The 25,626-nt window shown below is 34.6% G+C and overlaps 1 protein-coding gene across 1 annotated transcript; it reads left to right on the top strand.

Annotated features, from left to right (window-relative positions):
* The first annotated feature begins 7,314 nt into the window (after nt 1–7,314).
* Nucleotides 7,315–23,732, top strand: LOC139688265 (inositol-tetrakisphosphate 1-kinase-like). Its single transcript, XM_071585735.1, has 9 exons — nt 7,315–7,676; nt 7,796–7,820; nt 7,911–8,009; nt 8,413–8,557; nt 11,276–11,368; nt 11,827–11,870; nt 13,240–13,399; nt 15,739–16,047; nt 16,892–23,732. The coding sequence occupies exons 1-9, from the start codon at nt 7,570–7,572 to the stop codon at nt 17,401–17,403; spliced, it is 1,494 nt and encodes a 497-aa protein (XP_071441836.1). The 5' UTR covers nt 7,315–7,569; the 3' UTR covers nt 17,404–23,732.
* Nucleotides 23,733–25,626: the final 1,894 nt, after the last annotated feature.

Genomic DNA, 25,626 nt, shown 5'->3' with positions numbered 1-25,626 from the left:
CAATCCAAAATAAGTGCCACCAAAACGCAGTGTTGTTATTCATAATTCCCGGCACGTACCCATGGATACTTTTGACCACTCAAGTGTCGCCAGGGCGACGAGTGACTGATGCATCTACTCTGGTAAGGAGACAATCGCGGACAGGTAACTGTCCTTTTCTCCGTTTAATCTATGAGTCGTTGAATTTTAGTAACCCTAAATGTTGGGAACTTCATCACTAATCCGAAGTTTTTTAATTTTTTCTTTCACCTCGTTCGCTGAGCAATTGTTGTACTGTTCTGTGCTGTATACAAGCAGCAAAAATATTTATGCATTTTTTGAGCTTTCAGTCGCTAATTTATGGATCGAAAAGTGTTCGATTACGGTGCTGGGACCAAAAATGATAACTTGTGGTCCCAATATGTATTAGAGCTTTTCAAATTTACCTATTACAAGATTATTAAACGAGGTTTACTATATTGAATTCATTAATTGGAGCTCTTGTATGTTGGTATTATAAAAAGAAAACTAATGCTCCACTCATCAGAAGTCCTAGTGTGGAAACACAATATGTAGAGCTAAGAATTAGGGCTGAGAAAGTAAGTTTTGAGAAAACGTTTTACAGGGAGACATGAGTAAAATAGAATATGCGGAGCTTACGTAGACACAACATTCATGGAGTGAGACGAGTAATTTACTGTAACCTTAAGACCTTTACTGTGTATAATTCTGTCGTAATGCAGTAATAATTGGCGGTGAATAATTGTCACCACGGATAAAATTTCAGTTCTGGATTTGAGCTTACTTATGCTTTTAAGAGCTCATTTGGACCAAGCGGCGAAGAAGCTAGAATTAAGGAAAAAGCAATGCAAGGCTGTGCACTCTCATTATTTTCAATCTCTACGAGAGCAAATCAGTAAATAAAATGCTTAAAGAGTATACAATCAGGGAGAAGAATTAATCCAACGGGTTATTTTCAGACGGCGTAGCTGTTGTGACTGAGAAAGGAGATTTGAGGAAGACGCTCATAGAAGGCGATGAAGAGATGACATCCTGGGCACGGATTTGTTTTCCTACATATTATCCACAAAGGCTTCCTCCGTGTCCAAAACTCAGCAGATATCGTTAGATTTTCTACCCTATATCCTGAAAAAATCGTCATGTGGGATGAGATACTGTCTACAGTCTTAGCTATCGCTATCCCAAGTCAATTGGAGTCGGAAATGACTGAAATGTGTTTCAGGTTTATTTTATCAGTGGTCCTTTCTATTCGAGGCTCGCAAATTCTCACCGCGAATGTGACTCTATTACGAAGCTCCGATCGTCTGACCCGCTCGAGCATTGCGAAAACGTAATGCAGAAAACAGGTATCGTCGTGGATAACGGAGACCAAATTTCCTGTTGATTGTACAACCATGATAAACTTGCACAGTTATGAGCGGTCATATCGCACCTCGAGTCTTCATTTGACAGATAAAGAAAGAAGAACCCATGCGAATGAATTTTTATTAAATTCTCGATTCTCTGAAGGTACAAAGAAACACGGACCTTATTCTAGATATAAACGCATCGACGTAAGTATGAAATACACTTGTCACCTGAGCAAACTCTTCATGATCCTAAAAATTAATGGCAGCGTTCAACGATGACTTCCAATATTGTACTTGTGACACTTCTGTTCATTCGAAGTAAAGGATTGAAAAGAGAAGGGCCACGCCACTCATCAATATATGCAATGGAATAGGGTCGTCTCACATTTTCGGAAAAGAATGATCTACACATTAAAGTAATTATTACAGTACGGCCCACTAGAGAAACCCTGAAGAAACTAAAGAAAGCCCAAGGCATCAATGCCACCATGTGCGTGTGCGTCCCAGCGGGTACTCTGGATTTAGCAAACAGGCATTTTATCTCGAATTTGCAATGACGCGAAAGAAGCATTCATCAAGCTACGGTGACATGTTTAGAGAGCGGCATATCATCGGTGACGAATCGGGGCGGTCTAAGAGTCCGTTTCGGAGGGCCGTTTGGTGAGGACATTCAGGATATATACCTGTAGATGAGCGGAGCACCTACATTTCAGAGCAATGTCCATTTGGTTTTTTTCAGAGTTCCATTTTCTATTGATGAGAGGTCTCCCTAACAATGAAAGTGCCATTTTTTCTGATCATGAAATCATTGAATTAACTGCACAGATGTCACTAGGGCCGATTATTGTGTAGGTGCGTGGATACTCTATTAATTTTTTATTGTAGAACATGAATATTGGAGATCAATTCCTAGCCTATGTAAATTCGTTTGGAAAACTGTTGACACCATTTTCGAAATGTTGCTATTAAATAATGTACAGATTACGTAGTTTATGGCGTGATTTTGTAATAATGATTGATAATAATGTTTGATAATAATGAACAACTTGCAGTACTTGCACTAGATATTTATTTAAATCACGACCGGGGCCGATGTACTACACCATCGTCAGCTGATACATCGAAACCGGCCGTGATTTCAATAAATATCTAGTGATAAAGTGCCACCATTTGTTCTTAATTAAATAATGTAGCTTTTTGTGAAGCTCACTATCTTTAGAAATTTTCATATGTTTAAAAATAGTTAGCTTGACTGTCGACCTGACCTGTCGCAAAACTCGCAAACTTTTTATTTACATACATCAACGGCTGCAGTACTTATAATTATTTATTTAAACTGCAATTGGACAGATGTATTGGGATATCTTGTAACTCAACCTCCAATATTTTACTTGAATGTTATTATATATTTTACCTTCCATGCTCCTTTTTCAAATATTTTGTGGCAGGTTGTGTTATTTTTAATTAATAATTGCTTCATGATGCAATATAACAGAGAATACAAGTTTGTGAATGTAATTCCATCTAAATTTGTTGCATAGTTAAATGCAACTTTATTAAAAATTTTGAAAAGATCCTTCTCTTCCGCCTTCATCTTTTCTTTTTTTTACATATTATTGCTCTTGAGCTTTGTTCTTCGCCTCTTTCTTTCTGTACATTCATGCATCTTCTTTTTAATGCATAGATTTGCATGCCTGATTATATTTTCCTCAAGGGTTTTCCCTCCAAATTTTCAGAAGTTATGAAAAAGTCGCGCATTATTAATAAATATTTTTATTGCAAGCTAAAAATCACAACCGCTCCGCCACGATTAATTCTAGCGCCCCTCTGGTGTTGAAATAAAAAAAACATTTTATGAAAATGCATCTGAAGTAGCAACCGTTGTTAAAGTTCGAATCGTGGGAATTTTCAGATCTTGCTTTATACATACTCTTAAACTCGCGAACTTTAGCAAAGATCACTGCTCTGATATTCACATTTGTGCCATACTACAATACAGCACGTTGTATCCGATAGTGGTAGAGGAATGCTTTCCTCGGCGGGCGAGGGTTGTAACCATTTTGTCAAGATATGATTATCTGATGGTGGTTCCTGAGAGGGATGGACAATATGGGGGCTCCTCCCAAGAGAGAAGGTATCCATACACTATTCTAGTGTGGCCTAGTTATAGTCTAGACAGTTTTTATTTCTCTGCCTGTTTTTTTCTTGAACCACTCCTTGGAGATTCGACAGATATCTTGATGAGCCTGAGTATATTTCTTTGCACGATGTCCAACTTATCACGCCGCTTCATTTTTAAGGCTCATAGATTGGATTTGAGTGCATCCTTCAATTGAAGCGCATTATATGCTCTCCACTATGCCTCATTACATACTAATTAAGGTTGATATAACAGCCCCCGTTAGCAACATGGTGAGGATAAAGAGATTTTATAGTCACTGATCACAATGTAACCAACTACACGGGGCATGAGAAGCTTTCAGAAACTGTGCATTTGTAAAATACCACGATAAGTGGTACATTTTGCTTTGATTTGACGTCACGAAAGTGTTCTCTGCGAGCCTGTACGTGTCATTGTTCAGTAGCAGTATTCTGTGATTTTTTCATATCTAAATTTATCAGTACTATACCGCGATCAAAGTTATGTGGAAATGGGAAGTAGTCAAAATGTATAAATGATTGCTTTGCAATTGAGTATTGAACTGAGAGATGCAAACGTACAAACATTCAGAGTTAACGTAATGTCAGATTAAATCCTTATTTTATTAAGTCTCGTTAAATCCAATCGCTAGGTAATATGTATCTCATGAAATTATTGGTAAATGAAATGTGGCTAGATTTTGTGTGTGATAAAATGTGACTCAACGCACAATAAGTGTGTGTTGTGTCAATCAACCAACTCATACGTCATTAAAAGTTCCACCGATGATATAAGTTACGTGGTGAAAAGTGTACGCTGACTGGCAAACGTAGGCTTTCCTTCAACTGACACACACGTTATCGATGAGCCTCAGACCTCCCTTAAGTTGAAGAATCACCCAGAAAATCGGCGGCTAGTCTCCATTGGTTTCCAAATACTATTCAGCTAATAAACGATTAGCCGGGCAAATCGTCCTCCAACGATGTGCTAATACATTTAGAGGCTTGACAGCTGAAGCGAGCATTGCCTCGGCGTCACAAGGTACCTCGAATGTAATCTGGTAGACGACTATGAGTCCAGTCATGGCCTACTCTAACCCTATGCATAGCACATCCCGCATGGTCTTGAAGACGTGTCCTTTCGTGGAAATACAAATATAACTAAAATAACGAATCGTTGATAGAGTTGTCCATCAGGTATCGGATGCCAATCCTTTCCACAAGATAAGATTTGACACGCTGAAGACAGAGACTGCATTTCTTGACGAGGAAGAGATAAATAATTCTGGTCAAGAACACGCCGTTTTAAGAATAAGAATGAGGAAAAATCAGCAGTTTCGCTTTCCCTTCGGTCTGTTTTCTTTAATACCAGGAATCAGTCCTTGGAAAGCTACGAAATGTTTGGGCCTGGGCGGCACCTGCGTTTTGTTTATTTCTTCTGTATTACGTAAAGCCAACTATGAAACTAGAGTGAAGCCACGCGACCGAAGCACTTTCTGTTATCGTATTAATTTTCTAGTATTTCGATGGGACTGCCCACTTTTCAGTTTGAGGCGGTGTTACTGATGTGAATGAATATGTCAATATTAATTTGAGCGTAATATGTATTACTTCGGTTACAAATTTTGAGTGTATTCAGAGGACGCGATGTGGCTGAACTGGAATAATTGGTAAGTAAAAAAATCAAATTTTCCGCGGGTTAAAGTAGGAGCTATCCGATGATGATTCAAAGCGCCAAAGCTTAATCTTAGTATAAAATATTATACTACGGATGACTCCAGATTTAAATGTTCATTGCGAACCTTGTGGTAATTGTGGTTTAGGTCCTCTTTCCCATTTGAATAAATACAGCAACTGCCGACTATACTATAGCGCAGGATATTGATTTTCGTAGAGAACATTGACTCTTATGTCCTCAAAATTGAATTTTCTCAGCGGCTAAATTCTAATAATGGATTCCGGCTGTTACCTCTGCATAATGAAAATGTAGACGAACCCTATTTCGTCGTTGAAAATGAAATATATTCTCCATGGTGTTTAGGAGTACCGAAGAAATAATATGGCCATGAGTTCTTATGAACATGTTTCCTGGGGGTTGATGTGTTGACCACCATGCACACGGGCATTTCGCTCAGATGGCGTAATCCGGGTTACCCACCCTCCGTGTTTCACGGAATGCAACACCTTACCGCCCCCATACCCGGCTTCTTCCTCTCTCGATGACGTTCACTAATTGTAATTACTCAGGTATTGTAAGGTGTGAGTATTGAAATTTTATTTCCTTTCCTCCACTCCTCGTATCGTTCTCTGATTCCTTACGTCTCTGTCCACATCCCTCGGCTGATTCGTCCTCCCAACGCCCCCCGAACAGGTGAGCAACAGGACCCCTGAACCGTAAGTCAACCTTGTATTATACAGATCGCAGCCCCCCTCATGAATTTAACTGACAAATTTATTTCGGATCTGTACTCTATGAATGTGGCTCAATAAACATTGGTCTTTAAAAAATTAGAATTATTTCCAAATTTCATACTTGAAGGATACCTCTAAATTAATGCAAGGTTAAAAAGAATTATGCCAATTCGATTGAATTCTAGTTATTTTGAGTAAAACTCTCACAAAAGATAAAGGTGTAACTTTTCAATTTCCAGAATTGCTAAGAAGATATGACCAAGCTCGATTACAAAGCATTCCTTTGGTAAAATCGACTGTGTACATTCAGTGAGAATTAGGAAGCCATGAAAGTACGCCTCCGTAACGCATGACTGTGGCCATATAAAGAAATGTATAGATTGGTAATGGCAAATCGCCACTATCGATTTTTATGCGGATTTTAGCCATACATGGAACTCCCTTTATACCTACATGGAACTCCCTTGTTTAGACGGCTCCTCTAACAAATTCAGTGACTGATTTTCCCCGTTTAAACCTTCATTCGTCGGGCTATCGGTACTATGAACTTTCCATCTCTGAAAATATAGTATATGAACACAGTCATTCATTTTTGCTCAGGATTCCATGTAGACTCATCTTTCTGCTAACCCAGCTATCTCTTTCATTTTTTTTGCGGAGAATACTTGACAAATATACCATTATTAAGCTTTAAGAAAATATTTCAATAAATATGTACATATGCCTACGAAGAAGTAAATTCGAGATTTTAATTGGAAGTAACTTCCAACACTAATCGAAAGAACTAAGTACCTATAGGGTTGGTGATTATGCGTGGGAGAGTGTAGCCATTGAAATAATTATTGGTTTGTTTACAACAATTACTAACTTTCCGATCTTTACTAACCTTACATGAGCATATAACAATTCCTTTTTTGAGGAGAGAAAATCACGTACATATAATGGTGTTAAAAGGCGTTATCATGAATACCATTTAATTCTTCTGTTTGACTTATTTGTAGTATTATTTCGCGCAGTATTTTTTACTACTTCAATTTCGTCTTTTCTGCTCCTCCTTTCAGTATTTGTCATATTATTCATGCAATGAGTTTAAGGAAACTGTTGAGTAATAATTTTACAGGAAAGCCGTGGGAGATATGATACTGATACCTCATCGAGGCAACTGCGATTGCGTTGTTGAAATAATATCTACACTGCTAAAAAAAATGGGGTGAGGCTTCAGCAAATACTTTTCAATTTATCTCCTGGATATGTTTTCCCACGTGGAAGATTGAGCCAAATTGACGATAATCCTCTCTACCTTGAGTCGTGGTGAAATGACAAGCAGCGCTTTAGTGTCGATATCTGTAACTTATAGACTGGAATTACTTCCAAAGCGTCGTGTTCTCTCGGCAAAAATATGTAAATAAAGCAGTCGATCACGGGGACAAATATGGGAGCGCGTAAGTGGGTGTGTGTTGTTGACTGCATTTAATTGACAAACATTTGCAAGTGTTGGTTAATTTTTTTCGATAATAATTGCATTGTGTTCACTGAATCATAACTGTGGAGTATTGTGATTCATAGTCATCTCGGTGCTTTTGGGAAAGCACGTTGTGTTCATTCCTCGTGATACATAAGGAAGATGGATTGTGATATGTCAACGATGTTTTGGTATCATTTATAAAAAATGAGTATGTCCAAAGATATGGAGAAGCCTCGAAAAGTTATCGGTTATTGGATGTCCGAGAAGAAGACCCAGAAATTGAACTGGAAAGAATTTCGAAATGTTTGCAGGTAATGTATGTGGTAGTAAATAGGGTGTTTTTCCGGTTGGGAGATATTAAGTTTATTCATACCAAATGCTATACAATATGACAAGTTCTCACATTCGCCATTTATTCTTGTTCTTGCAGAGAGCACGGCTTTGAATTAGTCAAGGTGAGATAGAATTATGTGAACAAACACGTATGAAATGCGACATACCATTTTCAACAAGTCTTACATTGATGATTTCCTTGACCATTTTAGATCGACCTGTCCTGTCCATTAGAAGATCAAGGGCCTTTTTCTGTAATAATTCATAAACTGACGGATATAATCGCAAAAGCCGTTCAAGGAGATGTTCAAGTGAGTTACCAAGGCCATGAAAAGTTTCTACAACTAGTTATATCCCTTTTATAGAGTTATTCGACGACAATTTCCAACTTTTCACCAACTTAATTGTAAGGACTTACGACTCTATTGCATTAACGGTCACATTTATTCTTTCGCTTGGAATTTCTTGATGATTTCAATTTTACGCGATGGAAAAGCAACTGATGCAATAACCAGGGCGATGAAAGAGTGGCTATGTGTGAAAATCTGATTATCTAACTAATTTTTCATGAAATAATCCGAGGTGTTGTTTGAAGGGTCCATCATTACCAAATATCTGGAGATGACTCAGTACAAAAGTTTTATTTCCCCTAAAATGTTGCGTCATAATTGTTTTTTGTTGGTTTATGACTTTTTTACTGCCATTCCTATGCAGGCGCGGGAGATCATACGGCATTTGGAATCGTATCTCGATTCTCATCCCGAAGTAGCTGTGATTGATCCATTACAAAATGTGAGAAAACTCTTGGAGCGACATAACACGTACAGTATCGTCGACAGAAAACTACAAGAAAACTCGGGTAAGCACGGAAGCCCTTCAAAATCAACATGAACAACCCTTTCTCAGTAGAGAATGTTTAAACCATTGCACTCTTGTTGCATATTATTCTCACGTAAAGATTGTGGCTCAATGTTTCAGACATGTATTAAGTCAAAGGGATTTTTGGTGTAATCCAAATGCCTCTGTTTCATGTGGAAATATACGAGTTATGAAGGTTTGTATGTGTGTGTGATACATACTCCCCAAGCAAATTTTTAGCTGAATAGGAAATATGTGTAGCTTTTAAGCTCCCACTATGTCGAGAAAAAAGTTCTAACAGATCTGTTTAAGCTAATCAAGGATTGACAAGTGATCGCATTTCCGAGTGACTTCTTGTAACTGACATAAAATTTAAATACTAATTTTTTCCATTAAATAATCTGGATCCGTAATAAAATTTAGTTAGGAATTCTAAGATAATTGAAGATTACAATTCTAAGATAGTATGAGAAAGTGACACTGTCCTATTTCACAGTCAGAAGGGGAGGAACGCTCTACTGTTTTCCTTAGTTTTTTGATAATTTGAAGTGATTGGTGTGTGCTTCTTGGCTCATGATGCTCTCAGATTGCATTCATTTTATCACAAAATCATTAACATGTCAATTTCCCGGTAAAACGTCATCCTGTCTCTATTTCATCTGGAAAAAATTGGGAAAATTTTTAGGTTGCTAGTAAATGCTCCAGACTCGGGGACAAAGCTCTCAGAAATCATTAACACAATAAGTGGCCCAGAAAACTACACAGAATGGGATTCTAGTACTTGAAAAAATAAAACAATGTACAAAATATATCAATTAAACTTGTCTTGAAAACAATCATGTGTCTCATTTGGGATCAAAAACATGATATTTCTATTTTGGGTCAATTATGATGCTTATGTGCCCTGATGTTCCAAAACCATTGGTCTTTGCACACTAGGGTAGAGAATATGAAAAGATCATGTATGACACTAATTGAAACTAGTATAACTCTGGTATTTGCATGCATAAAACTATTTTATTTTCAGTTCCTTGCCCTGTCTTCCAGAGAATGATATGTGGCATTTATCTTGAGATATTTCTGGAGATTTATCTTGAGATAAGAACTAGTTTAAGGTCACCCATTTGCACATGTGCTTGCAGTGGAATTTCTTTATATAGTAAAATGAAAGTCAGGAAATATGTTGTTGCTGTAGTAGTTTGTGGATTGATAATGAAAGAATGTTGGCACCATAAGATGACATCAACATGTTTTAAATCATATTTATTCATAAAATTTTCTTTTTCTAGTTATCTATATGCTAACAGGTGAAATATAGCCTGGAAAGTATTAACTTTCCATTTACTATTTTGGTGTGAAAAATAAAACATATCTACAACTTTTGACTACATCATTTAAAATTGTCTTAGTTCATTGGTTGGCAAACTGTGGCTTGTAAGCCATGTATGGCTCTTTGGCTCCTTGAGTGTGGCTCTTCCACAGAATACTATTTGTGGTCATAGTTGGTGTTTATGTCTATATCTTTAGGTGAGTGCTCTGCAGCGACTTATTGAGAAAACATCTCCAGAAAGATTAATTTTTCCCTTTAATATTGGTATTGGCACTTTGAACTACAATTTATGGATTTAAAACTCAAAAGTCTGCCTTAAGTTTAAAGCACAAGTGAGCTGCTTTGGAAGCATGTTGAGTTTTAACACCTGGAATAGTATTACTGGATCATCTAAAACTAGCCTTTGCTGTTCTCTCCTTATTTGGGTTTGTTTGAGTTAAACAAATTTGGCTCTCAAAAGAAATTTCGATCATTGTACTGCCTCATATTAGGCTCTGTTGATTAATGAGTTTGCCAACCACTGTCTTAGTTTATATTTAATGTATTAATATTATACTAGTTTGCTATAAAATGCAAAACAATAAAAAACAAACCCCCACAACTCTTTCTTAGGGTTTTTATATAGACTTGTAATTTTGAGGAAAAATTCTGTGCACCTTAGAGACACTCACAGAAAGATGGCAAACAATAGTGGTATGACAAGTAGTCTCTGAGAAATTATACATCTCATTAAAAATATATAACTGCCATACAATTACAAATGAAAGGGAGGTGGCTGAATTTTTATCCATTTCCATCATGATGTACATGCAAATTTGATAATGTTTGAGTTTGAAAAAGGATGAAAGAAGAGATTTCTCCATGCTTGAAATCTCAATTTTATTCACAAGATTTAAAATTATGCTATTTAGTGGATAGATTCTTCTCTAAAATCAGTGGTGTACTCCTACACCAATGATGTTAATAACGAAATAATTATCAACCAATTGTGATGAATATTCTGCCATAAGATACGTATTTGTGTGTGTCCCAGGTTGTGGAGAGAGAAGCAAGAGTAAAACAACTTGTTGTTATGGGAGAAGCTTTGGGACACAACAAAATGCGTTGGTTATTTGATGAACGCTGTGGGTGACATAATTAGCTTCAGCATGCCCTTTCCATTAATAAGTTTAAATTTTCAGTGTTTCACCATGTATATAATGTGGAAATTAAGCATCAGGAATATGTCTACTAGTATTCTTATTTTTTCAATTCAATGAAAATGTAATGAACATGACCATTATTTGAAAAGCATAGCATCATGTGTTAAGATAATACAATGATGATGCATAATTAATTCTGAATTATTCAAGTTTTTGACAAATTGTAATTTTATGTCATTTATTTCAGGCATCTTCATTCCAACATTCGTTGAATTGACATCCTCAGACTTGGGAACAAATCTTCAAAAACTAAGAAAAGCAGGAATAACGTACCCTTTTGGTAAGACTTGAAGTAAATATGGGAAAAGTTTATGGAAAATATTTCTTGTATTACTTGAAATCATTTTAAAATTTCCACTTTGCACTACATTAGCATCTTGATTTTACTTAATACTTCTGGCTCTCTCACTCAATTGGGAGTTGTCAATGGAATCCATCGGATTAGCATTATTTCATGTTTTGGATATGAATAATTTGAATTTTACTTCACTGCAAAGCATTAATAAAAAAATGCATAGATTTTTCTAAATAACCTAATGTTTCTATCAAGTTTTCATGAAATATTTTTGCAGTTCAAAAATTTCAATTCATAATTATCATAAAACGCTTTTTTGGTAGGCCAGTACTCTACCATGCCCATCAAACATGAAATATGGATAAAAACGATTTCCATACAGCATTCACATTGCAGTAAAAGTATGTACACACCCTTTTTAACTGTCTCAAATTTCTTTTCAGTATGTAAGCCCTCAATAGCCCATGGATCAAAGAATGCTCATAGGGTGAGTAGCTTGTTTATGAAATGTTTGACTAGATTTCCCAATACTCCCTACTTAAATAACTTTTCAGCCTTAGATATTATATCTATCCCTATCTATCATCCTTCCCCTTCTTATCTACCTGTTTGTAGCTGGCTAAGTGGAGAGAGAATTACCTGGATGAACCTACCCTAGCTTGGTTCTACCAAATGCCTCCCTGGGTTTCTCTCTTTTTTCAAAAGAAACTACTTTTGGCAAACCCTCATATAATTTTATGGCCATTGCGTTGGTTGAGGAAAACAATTCCGCCCTCTGTTACAAAGCATTTGGCAATGCTGTTTTTGTAGTTTTATTGCAAAATTTGGAATGGTATTCTCCCACAGTCAACGCTCATACTTAGTTTTTATTTTTTTCATCAGTAAATAATGTTAATTATTTATGTTTAATTGTTAATTGCACTTAAGAAATATGGTATTACAAGTAGAAATATTCTATTGTGTCTGCCAGATGGATCTCACCAGATGTAGATTTGTTTTAACATAATTTCTGATCTTTTTGGTGACTAAATGTCACTCATTTTTCATTGAGATCACCTGCTTAATGTTGTTGGTGATAGCTTAGTCAATTATCTGACAAATGAACTTTTATCTAAGCTTAACAAAATGAATGAAGAAGAACCACCTGATGATCACGTCCAACGTGGAAACCTAGGCCGTGTTCTAAATGAAGTGTGTGTGGAATTACAAAGTTACTTATTTCAATTCAAAATGCATGAAAACTTAAATCAATGAGTATAAATTATTACATTATCATTGCTCATATTTTATAGACAGACTTTTTTCTTTTACCTATTATTACTAAATATGTAATTTGATTTAATTTTTAGAGTCATGTCCAAATTTCTTTCAGTACAGATAAGTTATTTTACCACGTTGGATGCAAAGCATATTTAATTGGTTTCTTAAAACACTAAATACTAATTTGAAATTTGCCAAACATTCATTTTTATTATAATAACTATTTTATTCAATTTGAAAAACCTTAAAGGGCGTATTTCTGTAAAATTGCTAGCAATGGAAAATTAAATTTCTTAGTCATATTGCTAATTTTGTCATATTCCAAAGCCTAAATCTTACAACTCTGGCTATCATCCATAAATTTCCGTGAACCGCCTTGATTCTTAAGGTAAATCATGCATCATTCAATTTATAATGTATATAAAACTGAAAAATGTACCCTCTCTGCCGGTGTTTGCATGCACTACTTCGACATTGTTTTTGTGATAATCACATTTATGATAAATACTTCCAATTTTTTTGGTTATTATGGATTATGGGGTTCCAGATAGAGAGCCTATTACTTATATTACAATGTGTTTGTTTAACTCCAACAGATGGCTATAATATTCAACGAAGAAGGGGTAAAAGATTGTTTTCCCCCATGTGTTGCTCAATCATTTGTGAGTCATAATGCTGTCCTCTATAAGATATTCTTTGTTGGAGATGAATATCAAATTGTTGAAAGGCCTTCACTAAAGAATTTCTATCCATCAGGTATGTTTAAATATATGTTTATCTTAGAGTTACGTCATTATTGATGCTAATAAATGGATTTGAGGTATTCTTATGGTGCCAATTCAACTCAGAACAGTTTTTCAATGATGTAGTGACCAGTTTTTGTGTGATTTAAATCTAATTTATGTGCATGATGACTTTGAGATGTTTTTTTATCATGGGGGTAACTGAATGATAATAATTTTTATCTTTTATTCAAGAAATATGAAAATATTTATTTTTGGCTGGCTTTAATGGCCAATTTTAATCTCTGTTGACTTCATTCTGTGGAGTTAACAGAGATAGTAGTTCGTGCAACTACATGTTGGTTGTGGCAACATCAAACCGAGGCAATCGCCCCATATTCAGGAATACAGATTTTTATAAACTATTTTGGTGTATAACATTAATGGAGGATAAGTTGTGTGTAGCAACCTGGTCCTGATTCCCCCTGAAGCAAACTTAGCTATCCATCCATCCCAGTGATATAATAATAATACAACGTTTTTGTTGGACTTAGATTGAGACTAGATAGTCCCTTCTTCCACCTAACTCCTCATCAATTACATGATTAAATATTTCAATAATCATTTAGACAAAGTGTGCAGAAAATGTTTGCAGTGATTCTATGATAATATGAAATAAAATATATTAAAAATAATTATAAATAAAACAAAGGCTACATTAAGGAAAAAAATTCTTTATTGTGTGAAAAGCGTAAGGATTGTAAACTGATATCCTAAATGGAGAAACCCATTGCAGGGAAACACCAGGAATAGGAGGTTGTGAAAAACCTGAAAACCTACTGAGATATGACTAACGAGTGGATATGTAATAGCAGTTAGATAGATGAATGAATCAGTATTTACACTAACCAGTTAAGAGTCCAATGCCAACAGATCTGCTCTTTAAGTTTTCATTTTCTTGGGCATCCTCACACTTAATTCTGAGGCACAATATAAGTTGATGGTGATTTGTTTCTTTTTGAATTTGACAAAAAATCTCAGTTTATATTTAGGGAAACTGGTAAATAGTTACACAGGCTGTCAAAAGATAATCTTGAGCTTTGTAATAAGGGAATTTTAGCATCTTTTGCTTCAGATTTCCCATTCATCTGTGAGTACCTTTACAATTTTAAGGAGGCATATGTTATATGATCAATGATTAATTTCCCTCAGTTCCAGATTTTCAGGAAACTCATTTTCATTTCATCATTTTCCTTACATCATATTTCAATATTATTCATTTGAATGCATTACAAAATAATTCTGCAAAAAAATTTTGATATCAGGTACACAGTCACTTTACTAGAAGTTGCAGTGATGAATCTGTATGCATAACATTTATTAGAGCTAAGAAATGCCTTTATGAATTATTATAATATATTATTAGAATGATGGTCCTTCAAATTTTATTTTGTTATCCATTTTATTTATGCATGTTGTTGACCAGTAATCAGTTATCCTTAAAAAACTAATTGCCACATATGTGATGAATTTCTTTGGAATTCATTACTTTATGTAACTCATGGTTCATGAAAAGATGCCCTGAAGACCAGTTGTTGAGTTTTCTGTCTGAGCTGTTAAGGTGGTAATGTTCATGTACTGTAATTTTTTACCGGAAACTAAATAAGTCATGTGTGACTTGTCCTCAAGTTTCCCCAGCATCATATTAATAGGGTCTAAACTGAACCCATCCTTGAAATCAAACTTTTTAACTTTTTAGTTTATCTTTCAATCATGGATTGCAGAATAGGGGAATCACAGCTAATTTGAATGATTTTCAGTTAGAAGGCCACTGTGTTACCCACCAGGTTATCCCAAATTGATTTTTGCAATAAGTTTAAACCTGGAGGTTTTTTGGTTTCTTATGAAAATCAAAGATGGCCTCTTTATTTCAAGTGGGTATTCCAAAGAAGGCGAATGATTTTAACACTCTGAAATTGTTGCATTGAAATGCACATTAGCGAATGACTCCGTTAAAAGTTACTGTTGCGGCATCTCCCGCAGTTTCTTTGGAATTTGTTAAGGTATAAACACCATAAGTGTTTAAAGTTGGCTTTAACCTCGTGGACTGTGGTGCGTCGCGCACGACTACGAATGCCGGTGACATTGTATGTACGGTATTTCGTCACAACATCTTGTTCCTTTAAAAGCCCCAAAATTTCAGAGTTTAAGAGGACGCCTCGATAGCTTAAGTGGCTAAAGCACTCGACCGGATATTGAGGGATCTGGGTTCGAATCCCAGTCAAGGTGAATGATTTTTACACTCTGAAATTGTTGCATTCAAGTGGGTATTGTTTCTGACCGTATTCTCCAATTTAACTCGTGTATTTACAGATCAGGAAACAATATTTTTTGATAGCCATGAAGTGTCTAAGGCTGACTCTACATCAAGTCTCAGCATACTGGATCCTGAAGACTGGAAAAAGTTGTTTGAGAGTAGCTCTGTAAAGTTGCCAGTGGATGATATCCAGTCAATACCTGATCAGCATCCTCTTCTCACACCTTCTCCTCCTGACAGTAACTGTATTAAATCACTTAGGAAAGTTCTCAGGGAGACATTAGGAATGAAGCTTCTTGGTGCTGATCTAGTTTGGGAGTTGGGAACTGGCCGTTATGCCATCATTGACATCAATGTTTATCCAGGTAAGTTGTTCATAAGTACTTGCATAAATACATTGAGTTGCTTATATCACCTGTGAAATAGCATTAATATTTTGTCTTCATAGCTAATGTGCATTTACTCTGTGGACTAATTTTTAATATCTACATATTTTTATAATGATTTTGAAACTTCTTGTAAAAGGTTTTTTAATGTTATAGTAGTTAACTGTGCTCCTCTTTCCCTAAATTTGGAAATGTTGTGTACTTTGGTGGCCATCCATTCTCTGAATTCTTCCACTTTCTTCTAAACCAGGTTTAGAAGTTAGTATGTGTATATTTGAGCTTTTAAACTATATAGAAACTCAAATCAAGCCCAAGCACCACAGTTGATTTTACTTTTTATGAAGGTACCTATTAAGAAGTTTGTCTGAAGTAAATAATAAAAAAACTAGTAAACAATCAAATGTGTCTTAAAAGAGAATATGTTGGTGCAGGAAAATGCATGAAAAATGTAGTTAAACCTTAATGATGAAAATAACTGTATGCAATGACAAAATATATAGTCTTGATTTTTCTCCGATATTATCAAATGTATTTATACTCTGTGCTGAACAAACCTCAAATTAACTATAATTTCTGTTTTGGGCAATGATTTTTCATCCCAAGGACTATTTTTGACCTCTCTATTGTGAAAATTAAAAAGTATAACAACATTTTCGTAAAACTTCAAAGTATGATATCACACCACAGAGAAGGTAAAAAGGTACATTCACAGCAGCCTACCATGCAAATGTGCTAAGTACGTTCACAGAAGTGAAAGGGTCAAAATTACCTCAAAAACTTTTTTTATTAATATTTATCTGATACTTTTGTCTTGGTACTATAGGTTATGATGGCTATCCTAACTTCTTTGAAAGACTCATGAAGTGCATATTGAGGACTATAGAAGAAAGGAGTGTCAAGGTGTCAAAGTTCCAGACAATTGCTGACAACGTCATTTCAATGCCTATCCAGAATGATGCATGCAAAACCACTCGTCTCAGGAAACATAGTGCCATTGCTTCAACAGGCAGCCAAAACACAGAAACTACCAAGTCTAATTGGGAGGTCAATGGTGATACTTCTGAATTGGCTGTCGACAAATTTACCTCAAGTAAAGCATGGGATGGCAGTTTGTCTTACGTTGTGGCCAGGAAAGGTGAAGTAAATATGACAGCAGATGCGGTTGCACCAACAGGCATTGGCGAGGATAATTTTAAGAAGTTGGAAGGTCAAGAGGTTGATGATTCAGGATGTGACACAGGTGATTCAAGTGATGAGAAAAAGAAAAAGGAATTGATGAGTGACAGCACACAATCATTCCTCAAAGAAATCTCCAATGGCATTAAGTTAAGCTAGCATGTAGTGGTAGATCTTGTGTTGTACGACTGAGTCAACCTTACTCTTATAAGTTTGGGATGGATGTATTTATAATGATTTTTGTCTTCTACAGAAGCAATGTAGATGTGTATATTCAAGCCTATCCTTTCTATGGGATTTTTAAAAGATCTTGTAAATAATCATTTCAAAATAATATTTGGATGTATTTATTTTCATGTCATATATGGCCAACTTTTTATAAAGTATTAAGCTTAGCATAGAATTTGTCCATTTTGGATAAATAACCTTGTCATAAATGATCATGAAAAAGTATTCAAAGATTCTTTCACACTTTGTAAATTTTTTATGATGATGCGTGTCCCAGAATTTTGAAGTTATTGCTACAGTTGTGCACTAAGCTTTGGTTTACTAATAAAGCAAGGACCATTTCTATGGCATAGGATATCACCTTACATGGCCCTCAGGATAATTGCACTTGTAGTAATTTGGAGTCACTGGTTTACAAATTAAACATCTGAAGACCATAATGTATTTTCACTTCCACTGTGAGTCCCTGAAAAATGAGTCCCTGGTCAAGTACATGAAACATATTTTAATGAAAATTAGAAGCCCATTATTTTGGTTTCCCCAAATTGTGGATTGTAAGAGTATTGCAATGTTTTTCCAACCAGTGGTGAGTAAACTAGCATTGGCTTTTCATCTGATGGTCATTTGCGATGGATAACATGAAACATGATGCCTTAAATCTTACAATGCATCTTCTCCATTAGTCAAGTTGAAGTGCATCACATATTAGAATGTTTTTGTTAATGATTTTCCCATGCCTGTCATTATGAGCCTCCTGCTGTGATTATTCGTGTATGTAATAGGAACTGGGAGTATGATGGTGCTTATTCAGTTTTGCGATATTAGTGGTTGCTTTGGCGTTGTATTTTTATGTGAACTGTATTGAAAGATGATTCGATTCATAAGAGAAATGCATGGGATAGTTCAAATGGAAGATATGCTAGCTGAAAAATTGGATAGAATTTTAAATCAATGAATGTGAATCTGACACATTCCACTTCTAATTAGCTGTGAAGATATTTTCAGCTAGGTTGCTCCTTTTGCACACAAAAAAAGCCAACTTTGGAGTAGGATCTCACCAGCATCACATCTGGAGTTCAAGCACCCTGGTGTCATTTCCAATCAGTATTAAAGATAAGTTTCCTGAATTTACTCTTCTCCCTTAAGATTTCATGTTGAGCCTATGTGTTTTGGGTTACCTTGCCCAAAAGTTATCAGATTACTCAAAACGCTCCTTTCCATTGCACCTATGTCCAGTGTACATTGGAAAACATAAGTCTGAAAAGTTAATTTAAAGGAATGTGTGGGAGTTGGATTTGACTGTTTACAGTTAATAGTCATTAACTGATGTTATTTAAATTAAATTGTTCATGTCTTTGGGGCAATGCTCATAATGGAGTAATATGACCTTTTATTTTAATGGAATAGTAAAGCATCTTATGTGTTGCAGTTTAAATCTTTCTGTATACTATGTAGCACACTGCATAAAGCTTAACTATATTCTCTGTTGTCACCTTTGCAATAATTGTGAACTATTCATGGATCTTATCTCAGATATCATCTATATTAATTTTTCTTTCACCAAAAGATGTACTCATACCAAAAATGGTTGTGACTGGTTGATCCTACTTCAAAGAATTTTTAAAATTTTCAGTCTTCAAATTCTTAATTGATGAAACATAGACCTTACACCACCTTGTCATTGTAGTTTCTAGGGCACATTTATAAGCTCTGGTATTTCTTTCTTATCATAATTTGTGATGTCTGGTTTAACTGTTACATTATAGAGTACATGGAAAAATTTAATGCTAGGTACATTTATTTGCATGATTTCAAAAAGTATTACCCATGTGCAATCTTGATCTTCATTCCAATGCTAATTTCACAAAGCATTTCACTTCGCAAAGAACCAAAAATATATGAAACTGCAGGTCTTCCATTTATGTATATGTGCACTATTCAGTTCAACACAGATTTATCCCACAGACATAAGTATTGAATTTGGTAAATAATGCATAACCTATCATTTTAGTATAATATTTTCCATTTATGTATATGTATGTCAAAAAAGTATAAAATGCTCCACTTTAATTCCATGACTGTATTTATAATAAACATGTACTGTTTGGCATGGCACACATAAGTAATTGCACTCTGTAGTTCAATGCCTGAGTAAATTATTGGGAACTCTTGATGTACCTATTTGTATTGATATACATTTGTACTGTGGTGGATGGATTGAGTTGAATTTTTTCAAGCACTATTTGAGTTGAAAATTTGGTTTTCAAATCAACTTGCATTGAGCCATAATCCAGTTCTATTGTGTATGGTCTCTATGGTACATATTTTCTCTCCCTGAAATAAAAGTACCTATGAGATAGAATGCTACTGGTAGTGGTATATATATATAGTGTACTATTTTAACAATAGTTAATGAGCTAATCACTTCATATAGTCCAGCTAGCATATACTTATAATTGCATGTGATCATTTTATGATGAATCTCTGTTAAAAATTACATTAGAAGTCATTGTAACAAGGAGTTATTGATATCTGTGAGATACAGACATTTTGATGAATTCATATTACCCATATATAAGGAAATGCACATTAAGTGCGGTGACTTTTGCTACTCTGACCTTTACTAATGAAACTAGTTTTTATGAACCAGCTATTAAAGTTTCTAAGTCAGTGTAAACCAGTGTGATCATCTTCAGCAACATCACATTATTCGTCATACCAGTATCCTAATCATTAAGCATAATTTTTTACATGTTTCAATATAAATATCGATCCAAAAATGCTTTGCACTTGGAAATTGTGGGAAAATGTATCTATCAGTGATAGTATTAGTTCACTTTGAGATCTTAGGGTTTTCTGAGAGAGAAAGTGATGATAAAGAGCAATGCATTTAGCAATTTGCATAAATACGACTGCTGCAATCACACACGCACACAATTCATAACTTTTTCCAAGGTGGATTGTTGGTCCCAAGTGTCTATGAATATCTAGTTTTCAATACCAAAAAAATGAAACTCTTCTTTTTCTTCTGTGATTCCTTGGCGACCATGTAAATAGTTTCCCTTCTACAAACTAATATCATTTTCATTTGGTAAAATTTCAAAATCAACAATGCAGTATTATAATGAATGGCCATACCTAAACTGGAATCAATCCAAATGCCAAGTAAGATTTTGAGAGAATTAATTACATCTAGCGTAAAACATGAAACTTTCTCCTTGCTTGTGTTCAATTGTGTCCAATTCTGCATTTCTGTCATGCATTTGTTTATTTAGGCATGGGCTTGCAGTTTCATTATTTGTTTATTCTACATGAAATGCTTGTGTAGTTTATCTTTAATTTTTTCCTGTGATAAAGCCTTGGAAAAATTGACATGTGTATCTTTTTGTGGTCTTCTGGCTTCCCTCAGTACTATACTTGACCATAGACATTTGGCATGATCTTGATCACATTTTGTTTTTGCTGGTATTTACATGGTTGCTATAGACCTGAATGGCATGGAATAGTGAGAGAATTTAAATAATTTGAATCTGAAAGCTGGGGGGGGGGAAAAATCAAATATATCCATGGAATATGCCTTGATTTTAAGTACACCATTATTATGATATTCCAAAGTGGTAATTACTTGAATATCTTTGTAAAACTAATACAGAGTAGTCAAGCATGTAATGACATTTCTTAATCTTTTCGAGTGTTATACCCTGCAGTAATTTTTTGCACCTAGTGGCTTAGTACTTTTCTGATGTTAAAGTGAATTTTCTATGCTATAAGTCACCCTTGATTTTATTATCTTTTGAAATAAAGGAGCATTTTTGCTTGCCAAAGTCTTTTAAGTAATTGCTAAATGATGTAGCCAGGGTACATAGAAGTGAGATGAATTTCTGGCACTAACTTTAGGCAAGTATTGTAAAATTTCATGCCCTTTATTATAAATGCATTTCTGTTCATTTTCTTATAATTCCTTGGATAATTGCAAGTGTGTTTGCATTTAATTTTGTTGGCTGGCAGGCCACTTTCAAGGAGATAGCAAAAGTAAAGGATAGCCAGTACAATGCTAATGCTCATCATTGGTAAATTTAAATGATTTATTATGGGAGAAGTGATTTTCTTGAAGTGATGGGTACATTTGCTGTGCATGAGTAGTCTCTGTTATTCTGCACAGTAGTGTCAGTTCATGTTGCTCTTTTATTAATATGGCAGTATTTAATTGGAGTTGGAAGGAGCTAAAACTGCAATTTCTATTATCCATTGTCACCTTGAAGATATCTGCTGTGTGAAATAGTAATGAATATAAAGTCCTGGTGAAAAATGTATTTTGTTCAAACCTTCAATTATTTTAAGGTGTACATACTTGCATAAGATACCACTCGTTGACAAGTTAATGCAATTTTATGTCATGGAATCCAAGAAGTGTGTTGGAGACTAGCTGAATTGTAACTCCATTAGCTATTAATTCCTCTCTGTAGCATGTTTCATCAAAATTTGGGCTTGGGAAATTTTCTGTTTGTGTTTAATAAATCCCTAGTGTAAAGCTCTTTGATCCCACTAAATATTTTTTAGAAAAAAGTTGTGCATAGCCTTTTTGTTTTTGCCTGTATAACATTTGCCATTTTAATGTATGTGAATTTATTTGACAGTGAATGCCTTTTTCTCTATATGGTTATAGAACTGAATACTTGAAAATAAAGTTATGAATGCATGTATTTGAGAATGAATCTGTCTTATCTCAGTACAAGAAGCCTGCGTTGGTCTCTTCCATTTTGCTGTTAGAAGTTTATATTGTATGCCTTTTCTATGCACTTTATTGTTGAATGGCAAAGTCAGCTGTAGTTACCACTTAACGTTTATCTAAGGCAGTTGTTTATCAACTTTTTCACAATAAGTTAAGTGCACCATCCTTATATCTCACTACATCACGTCATACTTTTAGGGCCACAGGGTAATAGAAATCGTATGACACCCTTGGCATAGATGATTTTTTAACTACCTCTGATCAAGTGTACTTATATACTTGCTACATAATGGGGATGTGGTCAGTTTGGCATAGTAGTGTCAGAGGTTCATTTGATTCCAGAGGTAAAAGGCTCCACCCATTTATCTTTTTCAGACAGAATTTTTCCGTACCGTTATTTGGATTTTTTTATGATTTCCAATCCTACATATGTTACTTGATCATCCCGCAAACATGAACACTATTATTGCCTTGAATCAATAAATGAAAAGGAATGGATTTCTCAATTATTGTTGTGACATATATAAAGCGATAAAGGTAAATGTGTAGTTCTTTCATAATGGTTTATTTGGGTGTGTATAATTGACAGCCAAATTTTTTAGTCTTGGTATTAAAATGTTGAAACTCATGTATATGTAGGTTAAGGAAAACTTTGTGATGGTGAGGGCTTATATATGAACATTATTTTATCAAAGATGAGCTGTGCTATCATTGTGATGTGCCCTGATATAAGAGTTTGTTAATGATCGATTGATATTGAATTCAGAGAAACTGATCATGGCAAGTGGCAACTCTAGATTTTGGTTGATTTGTAGTTGATTAGCTTCATGGCAGTGGAAATGAAAAAAATTTGGTGCTACATTTTAATATTGAATAATATGCTTGAGCACCTAGTGGCATGGCTGTTTTTTATGATAAAATAATTCTTAACTGTATGTAGTTGTAAATATTACAACTTAGTGGACCGTGTGCCTATAAAATCCACCTGGGTCTTAATTAAAACTTTTAATTGTCCTGCATTTATATTAAAAAAGTTATATTAAAGACGTTCATGCAGTTGTCTTTAGATTGTTACATGTATTGGGATACTAATATCTTAACAATGAAGGGATTTATGTCCTATATTCAAAGTGCTTCCCATTGATGGCCCAACCAATGACATATCTACTTGGTGTAGGTATTCATGAAACTGGTAACCACTCCATGTGAGAATTACATTTTTATTACCAATGGCATTATTCAGTCCCTACCAAAAATTATGTTTTACCTACCTAGTTGGTGGTATATTAATTGATTAATTGTTATTTTTGTGTCTTGTTAGTATCTTATCATAGAGCACTTTTATTTCATAAATATTTTTTTAATGCTGTAATTAGTTATAAAGTATGAAATTCCTAAGCTCTCCACCATGAATGAATATGTATCATGGTGATATTGTCATATTAGATATGAGACTGATATGATCTTTCCACTGCGATTCTTTGAATATAATTGATAAATTTTGGTGTGGAAACTTTGACCAGCTATAATAAATATATATATATTTAACAATATTGTCAGCTTTTTTGCTAAGTTAGTGGTATTCATATCATAGATTGAATAATTGATTTATTTAATATTTTGAATATTTGATTGATTTAGTGGCTTTTGCCAAGAATTACCAAATGCTGCCTGGTAACATATAATTATTATAGAAAAGTCTAAGTGATTTCATTGACTAATATATATTTATTTAACAAAATCATTGGGGTGAGATTGAGACCTTGGAGCCCCTTTTTTCACCTATACATACATACATTAAAAGACAATTACTCTACAGTGATGGATGGATTATACAGTGATAGATCCAGTAGGACATTATGGGGGAGAGGGCATATCATATTAATTTGGTAATTTAAACTGTTAGGTGCCGTGAAAAATGAGGTCATTTGCTTAAGGCATGAATTCATGTTTATGTGCGTGTATATGTGCACGCGATGAATGACTCCTTCCAATGGAAACTCATTATACTTGCGTTGTTACTTGCTTCAAGCTTATTGAACTGTGCTGACTCTTTTCCATTAAAGCATTAAGTCACACTCCAAACACTTGAAATATCTTGAAAAATATTGAAAAAGCCCGTGATTTCATCATTAGTTTTCTTGTGACATTTTATTTTTTGATAACATTTTTAGCAATTTTCCAATGTTAGAATTTTGATATACAATGCAGACAATATAGTTGAAAGGCACATGAATATGCACTCGTTAATAGAACAATATTCAATTGTTTTTAAAAACTAAAAAAAAACAATTTGTTAACTTCGATTATAAATGAAGTATAAAATGGGAGAATGCCTTGTATCAGCTTGTTCAATGGCTATGCATGTTACAGAATATTTTGAGAAAACACATGGTTCACATATTGCAAGAGCTTCAAATTGTATAAAAATCAAAATGGCTCATTTGAAAAGCAAATGTGTTTTTCTGATTTTTTTATACTACGTATCTATCCAATATGCCTTATGGGTTAAAATGTTTGTGATAATGCCTGGGAATAAATGCTGAGCCAATATATTTCCTTTTGATCATTTTAATGTGCAACAATGGCTTATTTGCCAATTGATGTACAGTGCAATGAAAATGATGGGCAACAGACTTATTATTATTCTCTTGCACCTGGAAGAAATGCCTATTATCAAGAAGTTTTTCACTTCAATTTGTGGGTAGTTTCTTGAAAAAGTCACGACCATGGTTGATGATAATGCAGAGCATCGATACCATGGTTGTGAAATATTAAATCTTTATGTGGAAGTGAAAAGTTTCTTTCTTTACCTTCATCATCGGATACATATTTTTTGGTAGCCACCTTCAATGCAGTTTGCTAACTAGGGACACTTTTTGCTTAAGAGACCATGCTTGATGTAGAGACGACCAGTCAGACTTTTTGTGCCACTAAATGTTTGCCCCAAATGTACATAGTTCTTTACCAGCTACATTTCTCTTCAAATGTGGAAAATAATATCCTTTAAAGGAGTCCAAAGGTTCTCTAGCCAGTGTTTTTTTGCTTGGTTGTTAATATGTTGACCAATTAAATTGTCCCAATCATTTGCTAAATTAGACGTGACAGTGCTTATATGAATATCTTCAACCGTATGGTAGTTTTACATTATGCCTTTCAGGTAAGATGTATAGGTTTGATGTAGATGTCAAACCATGTCCAAATTCCATGTCATAACTTTTCTGAGGTTACTGGTCATTTTCATCTTTCCTTTGTTGAAAACAAAGGAATACATTATAGGCTGTTTATGACCTTACATAACACACACAAAATGAAATAGAATTTTAACTCTACACAACCTTATTGACACCTCCTGCATTTGATTTGAAAAATTTCTCGTAAAATTTATATTTTCATGTAAGGTGATAAGTTACTAAAATAAA

This window comes from Hetaerina americana, unplaced genomic scaffold (assembly GCF_022747635.1).
Source record: "Hetaerina americana unplaced genomic scaffold, ioHetAmer1.1.p SCAF_2, whole genome shotgun sequence".
Lineage (NCBI taxonomy): Eukaryota > Metazoa > Arthropoda > Insecta > Odonata > Calopterygidae > Hetaerina > Hetaerina americana.
Note: the sequence above shows the minus strand (reverse complement) of the source record. Positions and strands in the feature narration are given on the sequence as shown.

Coding starts and splice junctions, on each gene's coding strand:
- LOC139688265 (XM_071585735.1), top strand. CDS start 7,570: ATGAGTATGTCCAAAGATATGGAGAAGCCTCGAAAAGTTATCGGTTAT. Junction 11,369..11,826: donor AGGAATAACGTACCCTTTTG/GTAAGACTTGAA, acceptor ATTTCTTTTCAG/TATGTAAGCCCTCAATAGCC. Junction 13,400..15,738: donor AAAGAATTTCTATCCATCAG/GTATGTTTAAAT, acceptor GTGTATTTACAG/ATCAGGAAACAATATTTTTT.